This window comes from Lycium barbarum, chromosome 7 (assembly GCF_019175385.1).
Source record: "Lycium barbarum isolate Lr01 chromosome 7, ASM1917538v2, whole genome shotgun sequence".
In the NCBI taxonomy this organism is placed as follows: Eukaryota; Viridiplantae; Streptophyta; class Magnoliopsida; order Solanales; family Solanaceae; genus Lycium; species Lycium barbarum.
In genome coordinates, this window is record NC_083343.1 from 6368710 (window position 1) to 6388249 (window position 19540).

A 19540-nucleotide genomic window follows, 5' to 3' on the forward strand; every position below is an offset into this window, starting at 1 on the left:
GCACAAATATCGGGGCTACTGGACTCAACTTGATGCTTATTGAAGGGGATGAAACCTGCCCATCCTCCTCTACTATGTCTGCCCAACTCTTTATACTCGTACCACCTTTTTGGTCACTCTTCGTTTCAACGTTATTGCTTAAACTTTTTGGAGCAGAGGCCACAATCTTATCCACATCTTGGTCATTCCTTGTGGGCATTACTTGCTGCCCAGAGTCATCATATTTCTCACCAAATATCTCCATAGACTGAGTAGGGATCTCAAACACCGAAGTGTTCAATGTAACCATCAACGGCTTCAAGACAGGGATCGGACAAACCAAACGTGCAACTTGTTGCTGCATTTTTGAACATCCTGAAGCAGATAGGTGCTCCTATCTACCTGAAAGATCCTAAAAAATGTTAGGAAAAATGAAAATGACTACAAGTAGCATCTAAATCTACTTTACTTTTACTGAAAATTAATTTGATTCCTACAAGGTTCGATATTTTGAGTTTGTAACCCAGTTTAAGCCCATATTTATGTATGAACACTTTTATACACTATTATACATTTTTATACAAGATTGATACATTATGTATAATGCTTTCCCCAGGTATAGTGTTGTATAATATTGTATAATGTCAATATTTTAAATTAGGTTGTGTGGCATAATATTTTATGTTGGGCTGTATATTTTTGAAAATTTCCCAGATTTTTTTCTGCTTTATACCTTTTGAGCTATAATTATTTGTTAGCAACTTAATAAATAATCATGTTAAAATAGAACAACCTGTATTACTACAATCTTTGCTTGTATACTAAAATATTGCTTGCGCGTTGCATTTACATACTTTTCAAGTAAAATTTTCAGCCAAAGAGCATATATATTCTTCTTCACCGTGGTGATCGAGCATTTTAATTTGAATTATTTGCGCTTAATATATACTTCACCCTCTAACAAGTTGACTAATATTGAGGACACTACCATCAAATATTTATATTAAATCATGTGAAAATTTATATTAAAGTTTAAATATGTGGTTATGTGCTAAATATCTGTGTACAAACACATACTCCATTTGTCCTCATTTATGTGGCATTTTTTTGTTTTATTGAGAGTCCGTACTTATTTATGTGGCAGTTTTTTGTTTTATTGAGAGTTAATTTGACTAATTTTCAAAATAAATTGAATTAGATCAACTCAATATTTTAAATTTTAAAAAATTCAAATGTTCGAAAACTATACAAAAAGTACTACAAGATGCAATTCTTCTCATGTATATTATAAAAATAAATATTAACTTATTAGTCAGAGTTCATATAATTTGAATCTTGAAAAGCAAAAAGTGTGTGCATAAATTGAGACAGAGAAAGTATCATGTATCTATTGATTGGATAGAAATATCATGTGGGGTAAGTTTTTGTTGATGCAGAACTTCTACGGTAGGTAAATGTCCATAAATCATATAGTATATATATCTCATTAAAAAACAATATTGCCCAAACTTCTAACATGACTAGTTCGTAAAGACTAATTAGTCAATATATACTTATTAATTACCCATTTGCCAATAAAAACAGAACATCCACCAATCAAATCAAATGAGAAAGATACAAGAGCCTCGAAACATCACGAGTCAACCACTGTGTACAAAGTCTTTTTAGAAAAAAAAATATAATATAATAGAATAGAAGTTGGAGACGTTGTGTAACATACGTCGATCATTGAAGTTGAAAGATTTAATTAAAAAGATGAAATATCAAAGAAGAAGAAGAAGAAGAAAGATTACTGATAAAAAAAATTGGAAGAAAATTTTCTTGATTTTGGCTTGATTAAAAATACTCCTTCCGTTTCAATTTATATGATAGAATTAATTTGACTTGTATTGTAAAATAAGTCATAGATATTTGTGTAACTGTAAATCATTTCATTAAGAGTGAAAGGGTAAGTTGTCAGTTAAATTATTTTTAAATATAAAAATATATCATTATTTTTTGAACAAAGTAAAACGAAAAGCATATCATATAAATTAATACCGAGGATGCATTTATCAATGCCCAAATTCGTAACATGACTTGTTCGTAAAGACTAGCTAGTCAACATGTGTACTTATTATATTAGTCATTTTCCGGCCACTAAAAGCAGTGCAAAATTAAAAACTTTAAAACATTTTGCTTAATACCAAACACATCTTTATTGACAAGCTTTTATAATCATATGAATGTTATCACAAATTTAAGGCCACGAACTTTAAAATTATAACTACTCAAACATTATGTCATCTTTAAACCTATTTCAAAAGTGTTATTTCTAAAACTCTATATTCAATCAAATATGTTCTAAATTGAAAAATATTTCATAGTATAAAGGACATTTCTATCTATGATTTGTTTTCAAAGAAAAATCATGTTACTTTTTCCAAAGTCAAAACTCAAATCCTGACACTATATAACACAAAAACTATCACCCAAACTCATACTATACTAGCTTCAGCCATGGGCCTGTTTTTCATTAAAAATATTGTCTCATTTTTCTTCCTCCAGCAACTGATTTATTTCTCTAATGGCCAAAATGTCAGTATTATGGGAGGGTACTGGCTATGGAGCAGTGGAATATCTTTAAACAAAATAGATTTAACTCCTTTTTCTCATTTATTTTGTGCATTTGCTGATCTTAATTCCCAATCCAATCAATTAATTCTCACTTCACCAAATTCATTCCAGCAATTTACAAGCACAATCCTACAAAAAAATCCTTCTGCAAAAACTTTATTGTCTATAGGTGGAGGAGCTGCAAATAAAACAACATATGGAGTTATGGCTAAAAAAGCAAATTCAAGAAAAAGTTTTATTGATTCATCAATAAAATTAGCCAGACAATTGGGATTCCATGGTCTTGATCTTGGATGGATTTTTCCGGAATCAGCTACAGACATGACAAATTTAGGTACTGTATATTGAATTGTGCGATCATTTCATCTGAAAGTTTAACCTGCTAGAGGTAGATAGTGTATTTGAATAATTATTTCTCTTTACAACGATTTGACAAAATTTGAACCTAGCTAAGATGTCTGCCTACCGTGATATTATTTTGAATATTTGCGTAACCTTACATAACTTAAAGCATAAATTTGTAGAGAATAGATTTTTATTTAGGGGAAAAAGGTTCAGATTTGCTCTGAATTTTGCGAAATGATTTAATAATTTGGGGTTTGATATAAAAAAAATGGACTAGATTTGACTTATTGACTAATGAGAAAGACTTTCCAATATGTGAGTCTATTTTATAAGGGAAAATAGCAAATTTACCCTTAATCTAGCTATGCAAAATAGTTCAAATTTGCCTATAAACTATACGAATTGGTCCAGTAGCATAATGGTAAATTTGAAGCAAATTCAGCCTGTTCTTATAACGACAGCGATAGATTTGACCGCAACCATAGATCAAGCAGTTTGAAAGCCTATTTAGAAGTTTGAACTATCAGAAAGAATTATTTTATTTACTTAATAATTACATCTTAAACAGGAATCCTTTTGAATGAGTGGCGCATGGCAATCAACAAAGAGGCGAGAAATTCCAATAAAGCGGCTTTAATTCTCACTGCAGTTGTATCCGGGTCTCCCCGAGTCAATGGTTCGATTTACCCGGTTCAATCAATGGCAAGAAACTTAGACTGGATCAACCTGATAGCATATGACTTTTACGGACCAGGTTGGTCGCCCTCACAAACGAATTCACATGCACAATTATTTGATCCTGTAAACCATGTAAGCGGAAGTGATGGAATCAATCAATGGATTCAGGAAGGTGTTCCTCCACAAAAAGTGGTTTTTGGAATTTCATTTTATGGATACGCGTGGCAATTGAATAATACGAATATTCATGGTCTCAGGGCTCCTGCTAATGGAAAATCAGGCGTCTACAATGACCCGTGGATGACATATGACCGAATCAGGGATTTTATAGTGCAGTATCACGCCAAGACTGTGCATGATGATAAAATTGTTGGAGATTATTGTTACTCAGGAAGAACTTGGATTAGTTATGATGATAGTCAGAGTGTTAGAACTAAAGTTTCTTATATTAAAAGTAGAGGATTGCTTGGTTACTATGCAATGGATATTTCAGGAGACATTAATTCGAGTTCTGTTCTTTCTCATGCTGCTGCAGAAGGTAAATTAAATCCTTTCATTTTGTTATTCAAAAGGATTTAGATTATTTAGGTAAATTTATTTATACGGCTTAATACATTGTTAGTCCCTTAAACTTTTTAGCTAGTGAATTTCATTTAAACACTCAAATTACAACTTGTTTTGAGCACCTGAACACGTGATAAAGTGTTCATATCAAACATTTTAGGTTCAAAACCTGAAAAAACTTTTGCACATGCTCTCAACTGCCCGTTATATAAATGAAGTTAACCATTTAAAATATTTACCTCCTTTAGTTATACACATTAACCTCAATAAGCCGTTAGGCATGTTCCAATTGAGGTTGCTGTGTATAATTAAAGAAGATGACATATTTTATCTGGTTAACTTACTACCGAATAGACATTTGTGAACATGCGGAAAAAAATTCTGAAATTTAAATCAAAAGTGTCTAATAGGAACACTTTTATCATGTGTTCGGGTGCTGAAATAAACTATTATTCGAGGGCCTAAATGAAATTTACTCACAAGTTTAAAGAGTTGTCGATATATTAAGCCTTTTTATATTATCAAGTCAATTACTAGTAATATTTCCTCTGTCCTAATTTAATTTTGTTGCGGTTCTTTCTCATGCAGCTGCAAAAAGATAGTAGTATGAACTTATGGATGGCTCAAATATTTGTGTTGGTTATTAATTAGAAGCTGATCAAGGGACACAAGGAGGAGTGGTAAACAAGAAGAAAAAACTCAATCGACTGGCTATCATTCTAATTCCAGTTGGTGCAGTACTAATTCTGATATTTCTAGTGTTGATAATTTGGCGTCTTCGAAGGAGACGACAAGTACTTAAATTTCAAGGTAACTGTTTAGTTATATTAAATGCTCTAATTATACTTCCTCCGTCCAATTTTTACTTGTCTAATGACTTGGCACGTTATTTAAGGAGCCAAAAATAGAATGACAATTTTACTATATCACCATTTGATATATATATATATATATATATATAAGTGATTATATTAAATAATAACGGTAAATTAGGAACTAAGGGGTCATTTGGCACGAAGGATAAACATAAATAGTCCTGGGATAAAAATTTAGCAATTCCTTATCCCTTGTTTGGTTAATAATCATGGGATAAGTAAAATAGTGCTGGAATAACTTATAGCTGTCATAGGATGGAATAAGTTATCCCAGGATAAGGAAGAAACCTCTTCTTTTTAGAAATTATCCAATGTATAATACTTTTAGTTCAACATACCAAACAGTCAATAAAAAATAACTCCAGAATAACTAATTTCAGCATCACTTATCCCAACGTAATTAATCCCAGCATAACTTATCCCAGCGTAATTTGTTTTTGAACCAAACTACCCCTAAGTGTTAAATTCTGTCTTGATTTTCTAAACTGGACAAGTAAAAGTGAACATTTATTTTTAGTATGCAGGACAAGTAAAAAATGGACTGAGGGAGTAATTGTTAAAGGATATTTGTACTTAATTACTAAATATAGTAAGAGTTTCGAAACATAGTAGTAACATTTTTTATTTAATTTTAAGCTTCCATCTTTCTCATTTTCTTTCCTCGTCTTTCTCCATTTCTTACGCCTGAATTAATGGATGTTAATTTTTATTTTTTATTTTTGGTGTTTAACTGACATTAGAGTTAGAGAGGAATCGAAGGAACAAAATGGGAAGCAAAAGTAAAGGAAGAAAAAATGGAGATAGCAGCAATTTGCAGGTTTTTAGTTTTGATGAGATGAAGGCAGCTACTAATGATTTTTCAATTGAAAATAAGCTTGGACAAGGTGGATATGGACCTGTTTACAAGGTAAATCTTTTGCACATTATAAGAAAAACAAAAAAAATTGTGACAGAATATTTATGACAGATAAGTCGTTCACAATTTCATAATGGATTTGTGATGATATCGTGAGAGCCATTGTGCCGTCACAAAATTTTTACGACGAGCGAATTTGTGACAGTTGGAAATTTGTCACAAATCTATCATAAAACCGGATTTGTGACAAAATTGTGATGGCTTCTTTCGTCCCAATTCTTAATTTTTTTGTTGTAAGATTAGAACTTTGATGAGTTTGGACAATTTTTTCGTTTTTTCAGATAGTGTTTAATAATGTGTTGATCTTTTTGGGACTAAAAAAATAGTGCCAAATAAATTGCAATAAGAGAAAATATTCGTCATGTTTATCCGTCATGGCAAAATATAATTAATTAAGCATAACATTCATTAATCCAAATAGGGAAAGTTGAGAAACGGGCAAGAAATAGCAGTGAAAAGGCTCTCAGAGACTTCTTCTCAAGGATTGGAAGAATTTGAAAATGAAGTGATCCTTACAGCAAAATTACAACATATAAATCTGGTAAAAGTGGTGGGTTTTTGCATTGAAAGAGAAGAAAAGATGTTGGTCTATGAATATATGCCCAACAAGAGCTTGGATTACTACATTTACAGTAAGTCAATTCTTTTTTTTTTCTCTCTTTTAATAGAGTGTAACTTACCTACGGTATGAAAATGGTCGATTAAAAAAATATGTGCAAGTAAATATTCGTAACATTTGAAATTAGTTACCAGGAAAAGAAAGACAAATAATTTTTTACAACAGTTTGAGTTACACTAATAGGGTAAAAAATTCACTATACTATCAGTGTTATAATAATTCCTAGCAGTATATATCCTCTGGCCTGGGGTGGAGCTAGGGTGCCCAACGGGGTTCATTTAAATCTTTTTCGCCGGAAAATTACACTATAATACTACAAGGTCAAAATTATTTTGATGTATATATGTAGCAGATATTGAATCCCCTTTGCTTCTTTCGTATGTATTTTTTTAATATTTGATTTGAATCCTTTTAATTAAATCTTGGCTCCATCATCATCCCTGGCCATGAATATTCCTCATATTTTTCATCAATTGACTTTTCTCATGTAGAGCAAGAAAGAAGATTTCTTCTAGATTGGGAAAAAAGAGTGCAAGTAATTGAAGGCATCATTCAAGGGATGCTATACCTCCAAGAATATTCAAGATTAACAATTATTCATAGAGATTTGAAAGCGAGCAATATTCTATTGGACTTACAAATGAAGCCAAAGATCTCTGATTTTGGAATGGCAAGAATGTTTAAGGAGGATGAAGTTGAAGCAAACACAGACAGAATAGTTGGAACCCTGTAAGCAATGTGTGTATAAAGTTTAGCTTATATATTTATACACACTTAAATTGGAGAAAATTTTTACACTATCAAATTATAACCTTACATGCGGTAGGACAGTATTCTGCGTTGATTGTCTCCCTCCACCAGAATACTCCATCCACTTCGCTCCACCCCACCCCGCCTCCCACCCCCACTCAGATCCCCATACCACTCCCAATTCACCCCCACCCATCATCCCCAAACTCCATCCACCCCATCATAAATGATCTTGAGACAATATATATTTTCTGTTTACTAATTAGTAATTACCAAAAAAACATGTTATGAAAACGTTTTGAGCCGAGGATATATCGGAATCTCTCTACCCCACAGAGGTACGGGTAAGGTCTGCGTGCACCCCACCCTTCCCAAACTCCACTTGATGTTGTTGTTAATTACCAAATAGGCAAATACCAAAAAACATTTCCTTCATACCGAAAGCACATTAGATATTTGCACCAAACCATATCCACCTACCATGAGTGAGAATATATATGTTAATTAATCATAGTTATACGAGATAATTACATTTTGTTACACTATGTATGCACGCATATATATAAATTAAGCAAATGTGCATATGCATATCTTAAGCTTTATTAGCTAAAGGATTGATTATTTACGAATTACTGATACACATTTGTTATAAAAAAAATTTTATATATAATTGATTTTCAGTAATATAGTAGTGTAAAAATTTACTGTGTAAATTACTAACTTATGATATACATTTATTGCAGGGGTTATGCACCACCTGAATATATAAAACAGGGCATTTATTCAACAAAATCTGACGTTTTCAGTTTTGGCGTACTACTACTTCAAATCATAAGTGGGAAAAAGAACACATGTCTCTATGGTCCAGAGCTAAACCTTCTTGAATACGTGAGTTGCCATAACTTTTTTCTTGACTTTTATTAGGTATTTGGTATCTGTATCGGGATCTAATTTAATTTGTATATTTGCGCCGCATAAAGTTCATTAGAAAGGAACGCTCCTTACTAGGATTTTTCCATTATCAGTGCTCGATTCGAAACATCTAGTCTTGGTTAAATGATCTTAACTTTATGTGCATATTACATGTATATGTCTACTTAGTTAAAATTTAATGTTAAGAATATATTTTAAAATATTGTTTAATAATATTTTCCGTCTAATATAGAATTTCTATTAACTGTAGAATATTTATTTTCCTTTTAGTATAATGAGAATATTCTAGAATATTTACTTTCCGTTTAAGTTAGGATTTTCAAGAAAAATGTCATTTTTCATTTTTTGCTTTATTCACTTTATAGTTCTTTATAAATACAGTTAGTCTCTTCTATTTTCATTCAACGCAAAGAATAATGTAAGGAATAATAAAATGAGTTTAATTATCATCATTCCAATTGGATTTTCTCTCTAAAATCTCTGAATTCTTGATAATAAAATAGGGTATACTTATGCAACACTTTGATTTAACCTTTTTTTTTCTTTTTTCTTTTTGCTATGTTAAAAAAATAATAACATTTACCCAGGCATTTGAGATGTGGAAAGATGGTAAAGGCATGGAGTTTGTCGATGAGTCACTTGATGATACAGCTTCATCTTGCAAACTATTAAATTGCATGCAAATTGCACTATTATGTGTCCAAAAAGATCCATTGAATAGGCCTACAATGTTGGAAGTTTCTAATATGTTAAAGAATAATATTGCAAATTTAGCCATGGATTTCCCCAAAAGGCCTGCATTTTCTGTAAGAGAAGATGAAAAAAGTGACAGTCTGAAATATGTGCACGAAATAGAAGAAGTTGACACTGCAACAATCACACAACTGGTTGCACGATGATGTCACTCGTAGCAGAGGCGGAGTCAGAATTTAAAGTTTATAAGTTCTTAACTTATCACCAAATTGTCGTCATACTTATTATGTTTGTAAGTAAATATTTATAAATATTTAATGAATTTCCAAATATATACAATACGTACGGGATCCAAACAAAAATTACTGGGTCATCCGAACCCATAACTAATATCCTCCCTCCGCCCCTAACTCGCCGCAAAATATTCACTGCATTCTAAGAGTGTCAATGGTTTGGTTGGACCAAGTATTTCAATAAATTTATGTATCACCAATTTTTAGTTTTATTGTGTATAATTAAAATTTGATTTTCGAAACTGTCTCAATCATCTCAGTTTCTCCAATTCTGCTCGATTTCGATATTGTTCGATTAATTTTATTCCCTTATTCCATTGAACGTGCCTTCATCTTTCTTTTGATCTTCTTTTCTTTTCCCCATTTTCTTAAGAAAACTAACCGTACAAGATCATATGTAACCCACAATAATCACTTATTTAATTCCTGGAATTACAAAATGCTTTCTATTAGGTCAGATAATTTGCAAAATGTTTTTACAAATTTCGTCCCTCAACCAGACCACTAATTTGGGCTTTTTAAGTAAAAATGGTACTACTAACCACTAGGTGCGTGGTGACCTTTACGGGTGCTAATTAGCCTCAATAAATCGTACGTAAAACTTTATGCATGTTTTAATTGATGTTGATGTGCATAATTAAAGGAGACATATTTTATATTATTTAACTTATTTACGTAATGATAGAAACAATTTTATATCAATATTTTCTTTGGTCGAATAGTCAAATCGACACTCGTACTTGCACTAATTTGTTATCCCAATCTTGTTCCATTAAAGTGTCTGGATGAAACCCTGTGAAATTGGGGGCGGGAATGAAAAAACGATACAACTACCAATGTCCATTTTCCTATTCAGCCTTTTCTTTTGGGTACCGGAAACACAAAATATTTGTTTTTATTATATTTTTCCTTTTTTCTAAAATAACAAATCATGATTAAAGGTATATCCACTCGATCCCATAATGGTTGAAGTGTTAATTTGAACCTCAGTTACATAAAACCCTACAAAGTAGGTAAAGGAACTATGTAAGAGGTGAAAAATCATTTTTTATTGTTGATTGAATACAGTGAAAATTTTGCAAGCTGAGTAAGATATATTATCGTGCATTGTCAACGTCTTCGGGGTCAAAGACAATGATTCACAGGCCTCGAAGTTGACAATCTTCTGAAGAAAACGTGCATATGACATCTTAGGTGCAAATCCCACATGGGAAAGAGAGAAGAGTGAAGTGCTATATGTAAGATAGTGCACAAGTTCATCACATAGTACGTGCGTTTTTTAGCTCAATAATAATTTAAAGTGGGTCAAAGAAAAAGACTGACAGACTTTTAGGCTGACAAGCTTCTAAGGAAGTGGTGCATATGATCCGACTCCTAAGGCAAATCCCACCTCGAAAGGAGGGAAGCATGAAGTGCTACATAAGATAGTGCAAAAGTTCATCAAATGACACCTGCGGTTTTGGGTTCAGTGATAATGTAGAGCGGGTCAAAGAGAAGGACGAACAGACTTCTAACTGGACAATCTTCTGAGGAAGGTGCATATGACCCCTAAGGCAAATCCCACCTCGGAAAGAGAGAAGAGAGAAGTGTTATATAAGACAGAGCACAAGTTCATATGGTACACGTGCTTTTTGTCTCTATGATGGCGGATCCCCATGAGGCAATCCGTGAAGTCATTTGGGCCAAAGTCAACAATATGTGTCATGAGCTTGGGCTGTGACATGAGTGTGTGTAAAAAATTACTTAAATTTTAAAATACATTTTAAACCCATAATTTCAAAAATATAATGATTTTAGTGGCAAAAATATATAAAAGCTAAACTCATCAAACTTAAATTTTTGGATCTGTTTCTGTCTCTTATTTATAAAATATCTATAATGGTTGAAGTGTTAATTTGAACCTCAGCTACATAAAATCCTACATAGTAGGAAAAGGAACTATAGGAGCTTAAAAATAATAATTTCATTTTGCAAGAGGAGAACATATGTATATCATCGTGCAACCAATTGCGTACTAGTTGCAGTGTCAACTTCTATTTCCTGCAGTTCCCCTCTCACATTGTCACCTTCTTCATCTTCTCTTGTAGAAAATGCAGGCCTCTTGGGGGGATTCATAGCTAAATTTGCAATATTCTTCAACATAGAAGAAACTTCCAATACCGTAGGCCTATCCAATGGTTTTTTTTGGACACATAATAGAGCAATTTGCATGCAATTTAATAGTTTGCAAGATGATGTTGTATCATCAAGTGACTCATCCATAAACTCCATGCCTTTACCATCTTTCCACATTTCAAATGCCTGGATCATTTTTTTAAAGTTAAATTAAAGTCGGCATCTTTAATTTATACCAGTACAATCAGACCTCTCTATAACGGCACCCGCATATAACAGCACCTCTCTATAACAGTCAACTTTTTTCGGAACCGATTCTTTATGTTATATTTTACTTCTCTATAACAACATTTCACCTATAACAGCAATAGCCAACTTTATAACAGTACACTCTTTGAAAAATTACCCCCCATATAACAGCTATCTTCTTTTTTTGGTAATATAATAATTAACCATCTTTAAAAAAAAAAAATAGAATATCTATGATTACCAATAATAAGTGTAGAGATTTTGATAAAATATTTGATCATTTAATACATACAACAAAATATAAATATATTTTCATCATTAAATGATTTTCCTTCGTTATACAAAGTGTGATTAAGTTTAGAATTTAGCAATTAAAAATGAAAATTAGATTTTATGCATCTTTTTTGCCTATAACAGTCAAATATTATTTAAATATCAATGTTGTTATAGATGTATAACAGTCATTCTCTATAACAGCTGAAAATTTTTGAACCTAACAATGCTATAGTAGAGAAGTTTGACTATAATTAAGTAGATACATGCCACTTAGATAAGGAACAAAGGATCAAATATGTCATATACTATTCAAAATTGCTCAAGTTTGCATCCGTTTAAATGTTTCGTCCAATCTTACCCGGCCCGCCTTTAAGTAAAAGTCTCAGTTTTGTCCTTGATCCGTAACAGAACTCCAACTTGATGATAAATTTAAGGGACAATTAACTACGTATATATACATCTTAAAGAGAAATATTTATGAAACGTGACGATAGTTTTATATTTACAAAACATAACATTACAAACCCTATACAAAACATGCTTTTTTTTTAAAAAAAAAAAAAAAAAAATTTATTTTAAAAAAAAATATTTTTTTTAAATATTTTTTTCGCCCAAAATTTTTTGTATGAAAGTTGTATGAAATGTGTATATCTCGCTCAAGGCTTAAAAAGTTCGCTCAAAATTTAGTGTATGAAAAACGGTATGAAAAATGTATGAAATGTGTATATCTCATTCAAGGCTTTAAAAATCCGCTCAAAATTGTGTGTATGAAAACAGTATGAAATTTGTATCTCGCTCAAGTCTTAAAATTTCGCTCACATTTTTGTGTATAAAGTTCATGTTAGATTTCTGTAAAATTAATACAACAACAACAACAACAACATTGTATACAACTTTGATACAATATTCAAGACTTAAAATAATTGCTCAAATTTTTGTGTATGAAATGTGTATATCTTAATCAAGGCTTAAAAGTTCGCTCAAATTTTATGTATGAAGAATGTATGAAGTGTGTATATCTCGATCAAGGCTTAAACATTACACTCAAAATTTTATGCATGAGAATGGTATGACATGTGTATATCTCGCTCAAGACTTAGAATTTCATTCACAGTTTTCGTATATAATGTTCATATTAGGTTTCTGGAAAATTAATACAACAACAACAACATTGTAACAACTTTCATACAATATTCAAGGCTTAAAGTTTTCGCTCACAATTTTGTGTCTGAAAATTATATTAAAAATTTCGCTCATACATACACATTTCATACATTTTTCATACACAAAAATTTGAGGTAATTTTTTAAGCCTTTGAGCCTAATATATATATATATATATATATATATATATATATATATATATATATATATATATTTTCTGGGGGGAAAAAAACGAAAAATATATGAGAATCCGTCATGTTTCGTAATATATCGTTATGTTTTGTAAATAAAGAAAACTATCGTCACGTTTCGTAAATATTTCTTCTCAACATGTATATATATATATATATGTAGTTTTCCCTAAATTTAAACCATAATGAAGAACTAATTAAGGGGCATATTTAGATATTTTTTCTTAAAGAATCTGGACATGTGGGATTCAGCCGTATCATGCTGGAGTTATGTTAGCCACAACGATAAATATAAGACCATTTGCTAACAACAAGAATATTAATGGACCAAAAGTTCAATAAAATTAAGCTATTTCAAATAATAGACAAGTAATTTTGGACCTTTTTCCCTACATGAAAACACATTCAAGGTTATCATAATTACTCACATATTCAAGAAGGTATAGCTGTTCATCTGAACCATGTAGACATGTATTCCTTTTTCCACTTATGATTTGAAGAAGAAGCACTCCAAAACTGAATACGTCTGATTTTGTTGAATAGATGCCTTGTTTTATGTATTCAGGTGGAATGTAACCCCTGCAATAAATGTATATCATAAGTAAGCGAGAGTAGATATAAGAAATTTTTACACTATCATATTACATAAAAATTAATTACGTGTCACGTTTTGTAGCATATGTGCATCAATAACCTAGCATAAAATATGAAAATTAATATTTTAGATTATTTGTGGATATACATTTTGAATCTGATAGAATATAATCATAACGTTTTTAGCTAAGAAAGCTTTAAGATATGCATATGTACATGAGTTTTATATAGACAATATAAAAATATTGATTTTATATCAGGTCATTCAAAAGATATCTACAATTATCGTGCATAAAAACCGAGTCTCTTACGTAATTTTGAAGACAAGGCAAATTACCTACTACTGTATGTAAAGTGACTTAATAATATAAAAATTATTTATACAGCCGACCGGCGTAATATATATAAATTAAAACTCTAATCTATACATATATATTGCTTACGGTGTTCCAACTATATGTCTTGTATTTGCTTCAACTTCATCCTTCTTAAATACTCTTGCCATTCCAAAGTCGGAAATCTTTGGTTTCAAGTGTAGGTCCAACAGAATATTGCTGGCTTTTAAATCCCTATGGATAATTGTTAATCTTGAGGATTCTTGGAGGTATAATAGCCCTTGAATAATGCCTTCAATTATTTGCACTCGTTTTTCTCAATCTAGAAGTAATCGTCTGTCTTGATCTATATGTGAAAAAAAATCAAGTTGATGAAAAAAAATATAGATATAAATTGTTAGTGGATGGATGTATACAATATTTTATATTTACTGATGGTGTATTGAATGTTTTACATTATCTGTGTAATTTAACTTGCATAGGAGGTTACTTAACGTTATAATCAAGTAACTAATTACAAGCTATTATGGATAGTTACTTGAAATTGTCTGAGTTTAACATATAAAATATATACTGATAGTATAAAAAAAAAAATTACACTATCAAATCATCCAAAAGATAACTACATGTAATCCTTCATAAAAAATAAAATAAAAAGTTACTGAAACGTATAATTCTTTAAAAAAAAAAAAAATTACCTATTGCAGATAAATGTATCTTGATGATGTAAAATTTTCTTTCACTACCATTAACTTTGAATTATATGATCAAGAGTAAAACTATATTTTTATGCTATCGATATATTAATAATTAATTAAACTCAGTTAGACAAAGAATGACTCACTGTAAATGTAGTAATCCAAGCTCTTGTTGGGCATATATTCGTATATCAACATCTTTTCTTATCTTTCAACACAAAAACCCACCACTTTTACAAGATTTATGTGTTGTAATTTTGCTGTAAGGATCACTTCATTTTCAAATTCTTCCAATCCTTGAGAAGAAGTCTCTGAGAGCCTTTTCACTGCTATTTCTTGCCCATTTCTCAACTTTCCCTATTTGGATAAATAAATGATGCTCATTTTTATTTTGCCTTACTATACAATAAAATTCTACAAGTACAGAAGTTAAGAAAATTACAAAATAATCCCTTATGTTTGGGGTTAGGTATTAAATAGTCCCTTAAATATACTTTTGAGCAATTCCGCTTCTATAAGTTTGTGAAAATAAATAATTTCGGTGTCTATCATTCAAGAATCATTTAACCTAACAGGTAATGAAGAAGAATTTTTTGTATGGACGTACAAGATGGTAAGGAACTTGATCAAAACTAGGAATACAGATGTATGATATGATCGTTATTGTATCTTATACTCTCAGAAGATCCGATATCGATCATGTTCAGGTGTATGAAAATATACCAAATTCCAACTTCGACCCCACCCTGAGCCAACTTTAACTCCCAATATCAGGTTCACTTTAGTTTGGCTCGACTTCTTAGTCATGTTTATACTATCCCCCCACCTCTCTTCTCCCGAGAAAAATGGAAAAAGTCCAAATTTCCTCATATATTATGTGAAATTGCACAATTTCATCATTCGTTGCCCTTTTGATCTATTTATACATATTCCTCAGCATTTCGTATTGTGTTTTTCCTTGTACTCGAAGCTCAACAACAACTTGAAATAGGTGGGCTCATATGTCCAAATTCTTTGGGGTCCAAATTTGCAGCCAAATGTTTTACTATAATTTAAAATTACTCTCATGTTCGAATTTCATTAGGAGTAAAGGGCAAAACAAGACTTTAGACGGGGAAGGGGATATTATTAATTGGATAAAAAAATTATCAGCGAGCTAAGTTACTCAATTTAAGAGATTATAGGAACATAGTTGGCCATTTTCCGGGAAAAGAAGAAGTTATAAAAATTCATCAAATATCCCAAATTGGTTTACCTTGTAAACAGGTCCGTATCCACCTTGTCCAAGCTTATTGTCAAATGAAAAATCATTTGTAGCTTCCTTCATCTCATTAAAATTGAAAACCTGCAAATTGCTGCTCTCTCCACCTTTTCTTGCTTTACTTTTGCTTCTCATTTTGTTCCTTTGCTTCCTCCCTAACTCCATTGTCAGTTAAACACCAAAGGGAAAAAAAAAAATTATTTCGAAATTCTGTGAGCAATGGGTCGTTTCTATGCCAGGAAATGTGCATGCATATCGTGTTTACTGCTAAAAAATGATTTTAGGACAATTAAATTTGTTAGGGAATGGGGTTATAGACAAGCGGATCGTATTCGATCACAAATCATATTAAATCTCGTGATGAGCCAGCCCGGAAAGCTGAAAGTATTAAAGCAAAAAATGACGAAAAAGTAAGGGAACAATGTGTTAGCAAATAATGTAAAGAGAGATTTGTATATTCAAGGCTTGAGAGAATGATGGTTTCTAAGGTTACAAGTGTGGAAGATAAGATGCCCGGTTCCTTCTCCTAGAAGGTATATTTATTTCCACAAGCCCTAGACTTTTCAATATGCAAGTACAATGTATGTGACGTGCCAATAATTAATGTTAACGTCCTGTCTCACAGTGTTGCGCAACTCGAGGCTGAAAGACGGGACAGGAGTTGGTGAGAGTGCAAGCCAGCTGTGAGTAAGAACCAAACTTAAGCATATCTGTTGCAATGGCTCCTTCAGTTTATCATGTCTCGATCTCTTGCTTTGCCTCCAGGGTCAACAACCCTCGAATTTGCCCTGAGGCCTCATAGCCGAGGCGTCCCAAGGATGCACCCGGAGTCTCTTCCCCATGGGCCCCGCACCTCCACGTGGCGTTTTCTCGCGGCACCATCGGTCGACCCCGATGTTGACACCCAATTTTGTCCCGTCTTCCCCAAAATACTCATTTGCGGTTCTAATATTTTCGGCAACTTAGGAATAACTATTTATATTTTTACTATAATTATTAGATTTTACCGGCATTTCATTATTCTATTGTAGTTACTTGCTATCATTATTTTCGTTATTATTATTATTATTATTATTATTATTATTATTATTATTATTATTATTATTATTATCATTATTATCATTATCGTTATTATTATTTTGTCATTATTATTATTATTACCGGGTCTTTTATTTAATTTAGAAGCCCAAATCCGAGTCCAATCAATCCATATTATTTCCGGACCAGTCCATATTAATTCAGTCCATAATTAAATCCTAAAAACTATTTGGGCTAAGGCATAATTAGTGAAACCATCCCACATTTTAATATTCAACTCAGCCCACTACATCCATAAACGACCCAGCCCACTTTTTCAATCCACCAGCCCGCTACCCATTAGCTTGCCCTACCCAACTTGTTCATTGAAATGAACATTAGGGTTATTCATTCTTTTCCTTCAAGCGCCGCTCACGCTCCTCCTCCCTCTCTCTTTCTCTTTCTCTTCTTCAACCAAAAACAGCGAGTCCACAGGTTCCCTTTCATGGTCACAGACCCCTGCATGGTCAAATTCAGGAATGGGGTTTAATGTTTTGTACCTCCCTGTCAGTGTTAAACCAGGGGATTTTGTCTTCTTCCTCCTTTTCTCTTCTGTCGATCTGAAACATCCTTAATGGATTTCGTCCATTTGTGAAACTTGAAAGCTTTTCTTATCAGCTCTTCTTATTTTCGGGACAGGGTTTTAATGGGTTTTGTCCATTTCCCTTCTTTTTTCTGACTGAATAGGTTGGAATACACAGAAAAAATCCGGACGTTGAACCAAAATCCCGCCCAATTCTCAATTTTCAAATCCTAGAAAACCCTAGATGCACCTATAAATAATCCTTTTAGGGAGTCAGTTAGGGACAAGTGGGAAAAATCGCAAAAATCTCCCTAAAAAGAAGTTCTTGAACCACCGAAATACCCTAAAATTAAGTTCTTTCCAGCTGCTTCAAATCCCCTGGAAAATTACTAAGTCTTCATTAGTTTTAATATTGCTTTGATATTTATTTGAAATAAAAAATTATTCTGGTTCTCTTTTGGTTCTTGCAACTGTTTTGAGTCCGAGTAAATTCGAGATCGGAGTTTGTAGTGTTTGAAGGGATATCGAAACCCCCGCGCCCATTTCGCTGCGCCCGAAGCAGGTGATTCCCCTTTCCCTTTCGTGTCTTTTTATTTTAGATTTGTTTGTTCTGTGTTAGTTCATTTTACTGTCGCCAGGGATTTGTGTATTCAGTTTGAGTATCTGTATATATGTTAGGACAGTCGAGTTCTGTGTATGAATCATATTCGTTCAGTTTGACTTAGTTAAAAGGAATAGGGTTATGTGAAATGATTTATCTGGTTATTAAACATGTTAACCAGCTCAATAATGTTCTTGTGTAGGATGATTAAGCTTGCCTGATATGTTAAGTTAGTTCAACATGGTTTAAGCCCTGCTATTTAGATCTTAAATAGGTTGACCTTATTTTGCTAAGCGTGTTTGAATGTCTTGGTTCTTATTCATCGCTGGCTGTTTATATGGTTAGCCGCGACTAGTTGTCATGTCAGTGTAGGTCCCTTTGTTTCATTTGTTGAAAAACCAAAGCATGTTTAGCTTGATTTGTTTCTAATAAAAAATGATATATATTGCTTTATTTGGTTGCTAAAACAGTGATCATAGTCGAAGAAGAAAGACCTCCCTGTTTTGCTTAGTAATCGAATTGCTTGGCTTGTTTAAGTTAGTTTAATCCAATAAAGTTGTAGGCGATGAGTTATTCTACAGTTAAGCATGATTGGAACTTTGTTTGGCTTAGCCTAGTCAAAGTATGTTTCTATGTTATTCTAGCCCAAGTTTAGTCACGTTCAAGCATATGTAGAGCATCCTGTTATGGTTAATCATGTTTCATATGTCATACGTGTGTCCTGTTTATCATATCAAAGGGTCACCAAATTACCTGTTAGGATTATTTGGGCGGCTGTTTGATATTTGGACAAGGTTAAATAGCCTATCTTGCATCCTAATGTGTCATCTGTTTTGACCAGTGTTCTCCTGGAAATGAATATTTCTTGAGTGTATTTTCCCCTTTTGTTCCCCTAATGCCCAGTTAAACCTCTTTCCTCTTTTTAGTTTTAATTCTGTCCAGTTAATTCTGTGCACCTACTCATGCCTGAATCCTTGAATGTTCAAGTCTGCAATAGTCCCTTCTTGAACTTAGTTGTCATCGCATGCATATTTGTGAAAATTGATTCGAAACACTGATTGAAAACTGGTTTGAAATTTCACATGTATTCTTGATAAGTGGCCACTCATTTAATCATCAAAACCTAACCCTTGATGCCTGCTGTTTGTTTGGTTACACTTATGCTCCAAATACTCATGTTGACTTATCTTCTCATA

At 32.3% G+C, this 19540-nt stretch overlaps 1 protein-coding gene and 1 pseudogene across 1 annotated transcript; one reads left to right on the forward strand and one right to left on the reverse strand.

Annotated features, from left to right (window-relative positions):
• Nucleotides 1–2363: 2363 nt before the first annotated feature.
• Nucleotides 2364–8459, forward strand: LOC132602094 (class V chitinase-like). The gene is made up of 7 exons (XM_060315112.1): nucleotides 2364–2929; nucleotides 3509–4156; nucleotides 4834–4992; nucleotides 5798–5964; nucleotides 6395–6605; nucleotides 7084–7321; nucleotides 8086–8459. Exons 1-7 carry the CDS (start codon nucleotides 2479–2481, stop codon nucleotides 8264–8266), a joined length of 2055 nt encoding a protein of 684 aa, XP_060171095.1. The 5' UTR covers nucleotides 2364–2478; the 3' UTR covers nucleotides 8267–8459.
• A 2794-nt stretch (nucleotides 8460–11253) lies between these two features.
• LOC132601211 (G-type lectin S-receptor-like serine/threonine-protein kinase CES101) lies at nucleotides 11254–16670 on the reverse strand (annotated as a pseudogene).
• Between the last annotated feature and the right edge of the window lie 2870 nt (nucleotides 16671–19540).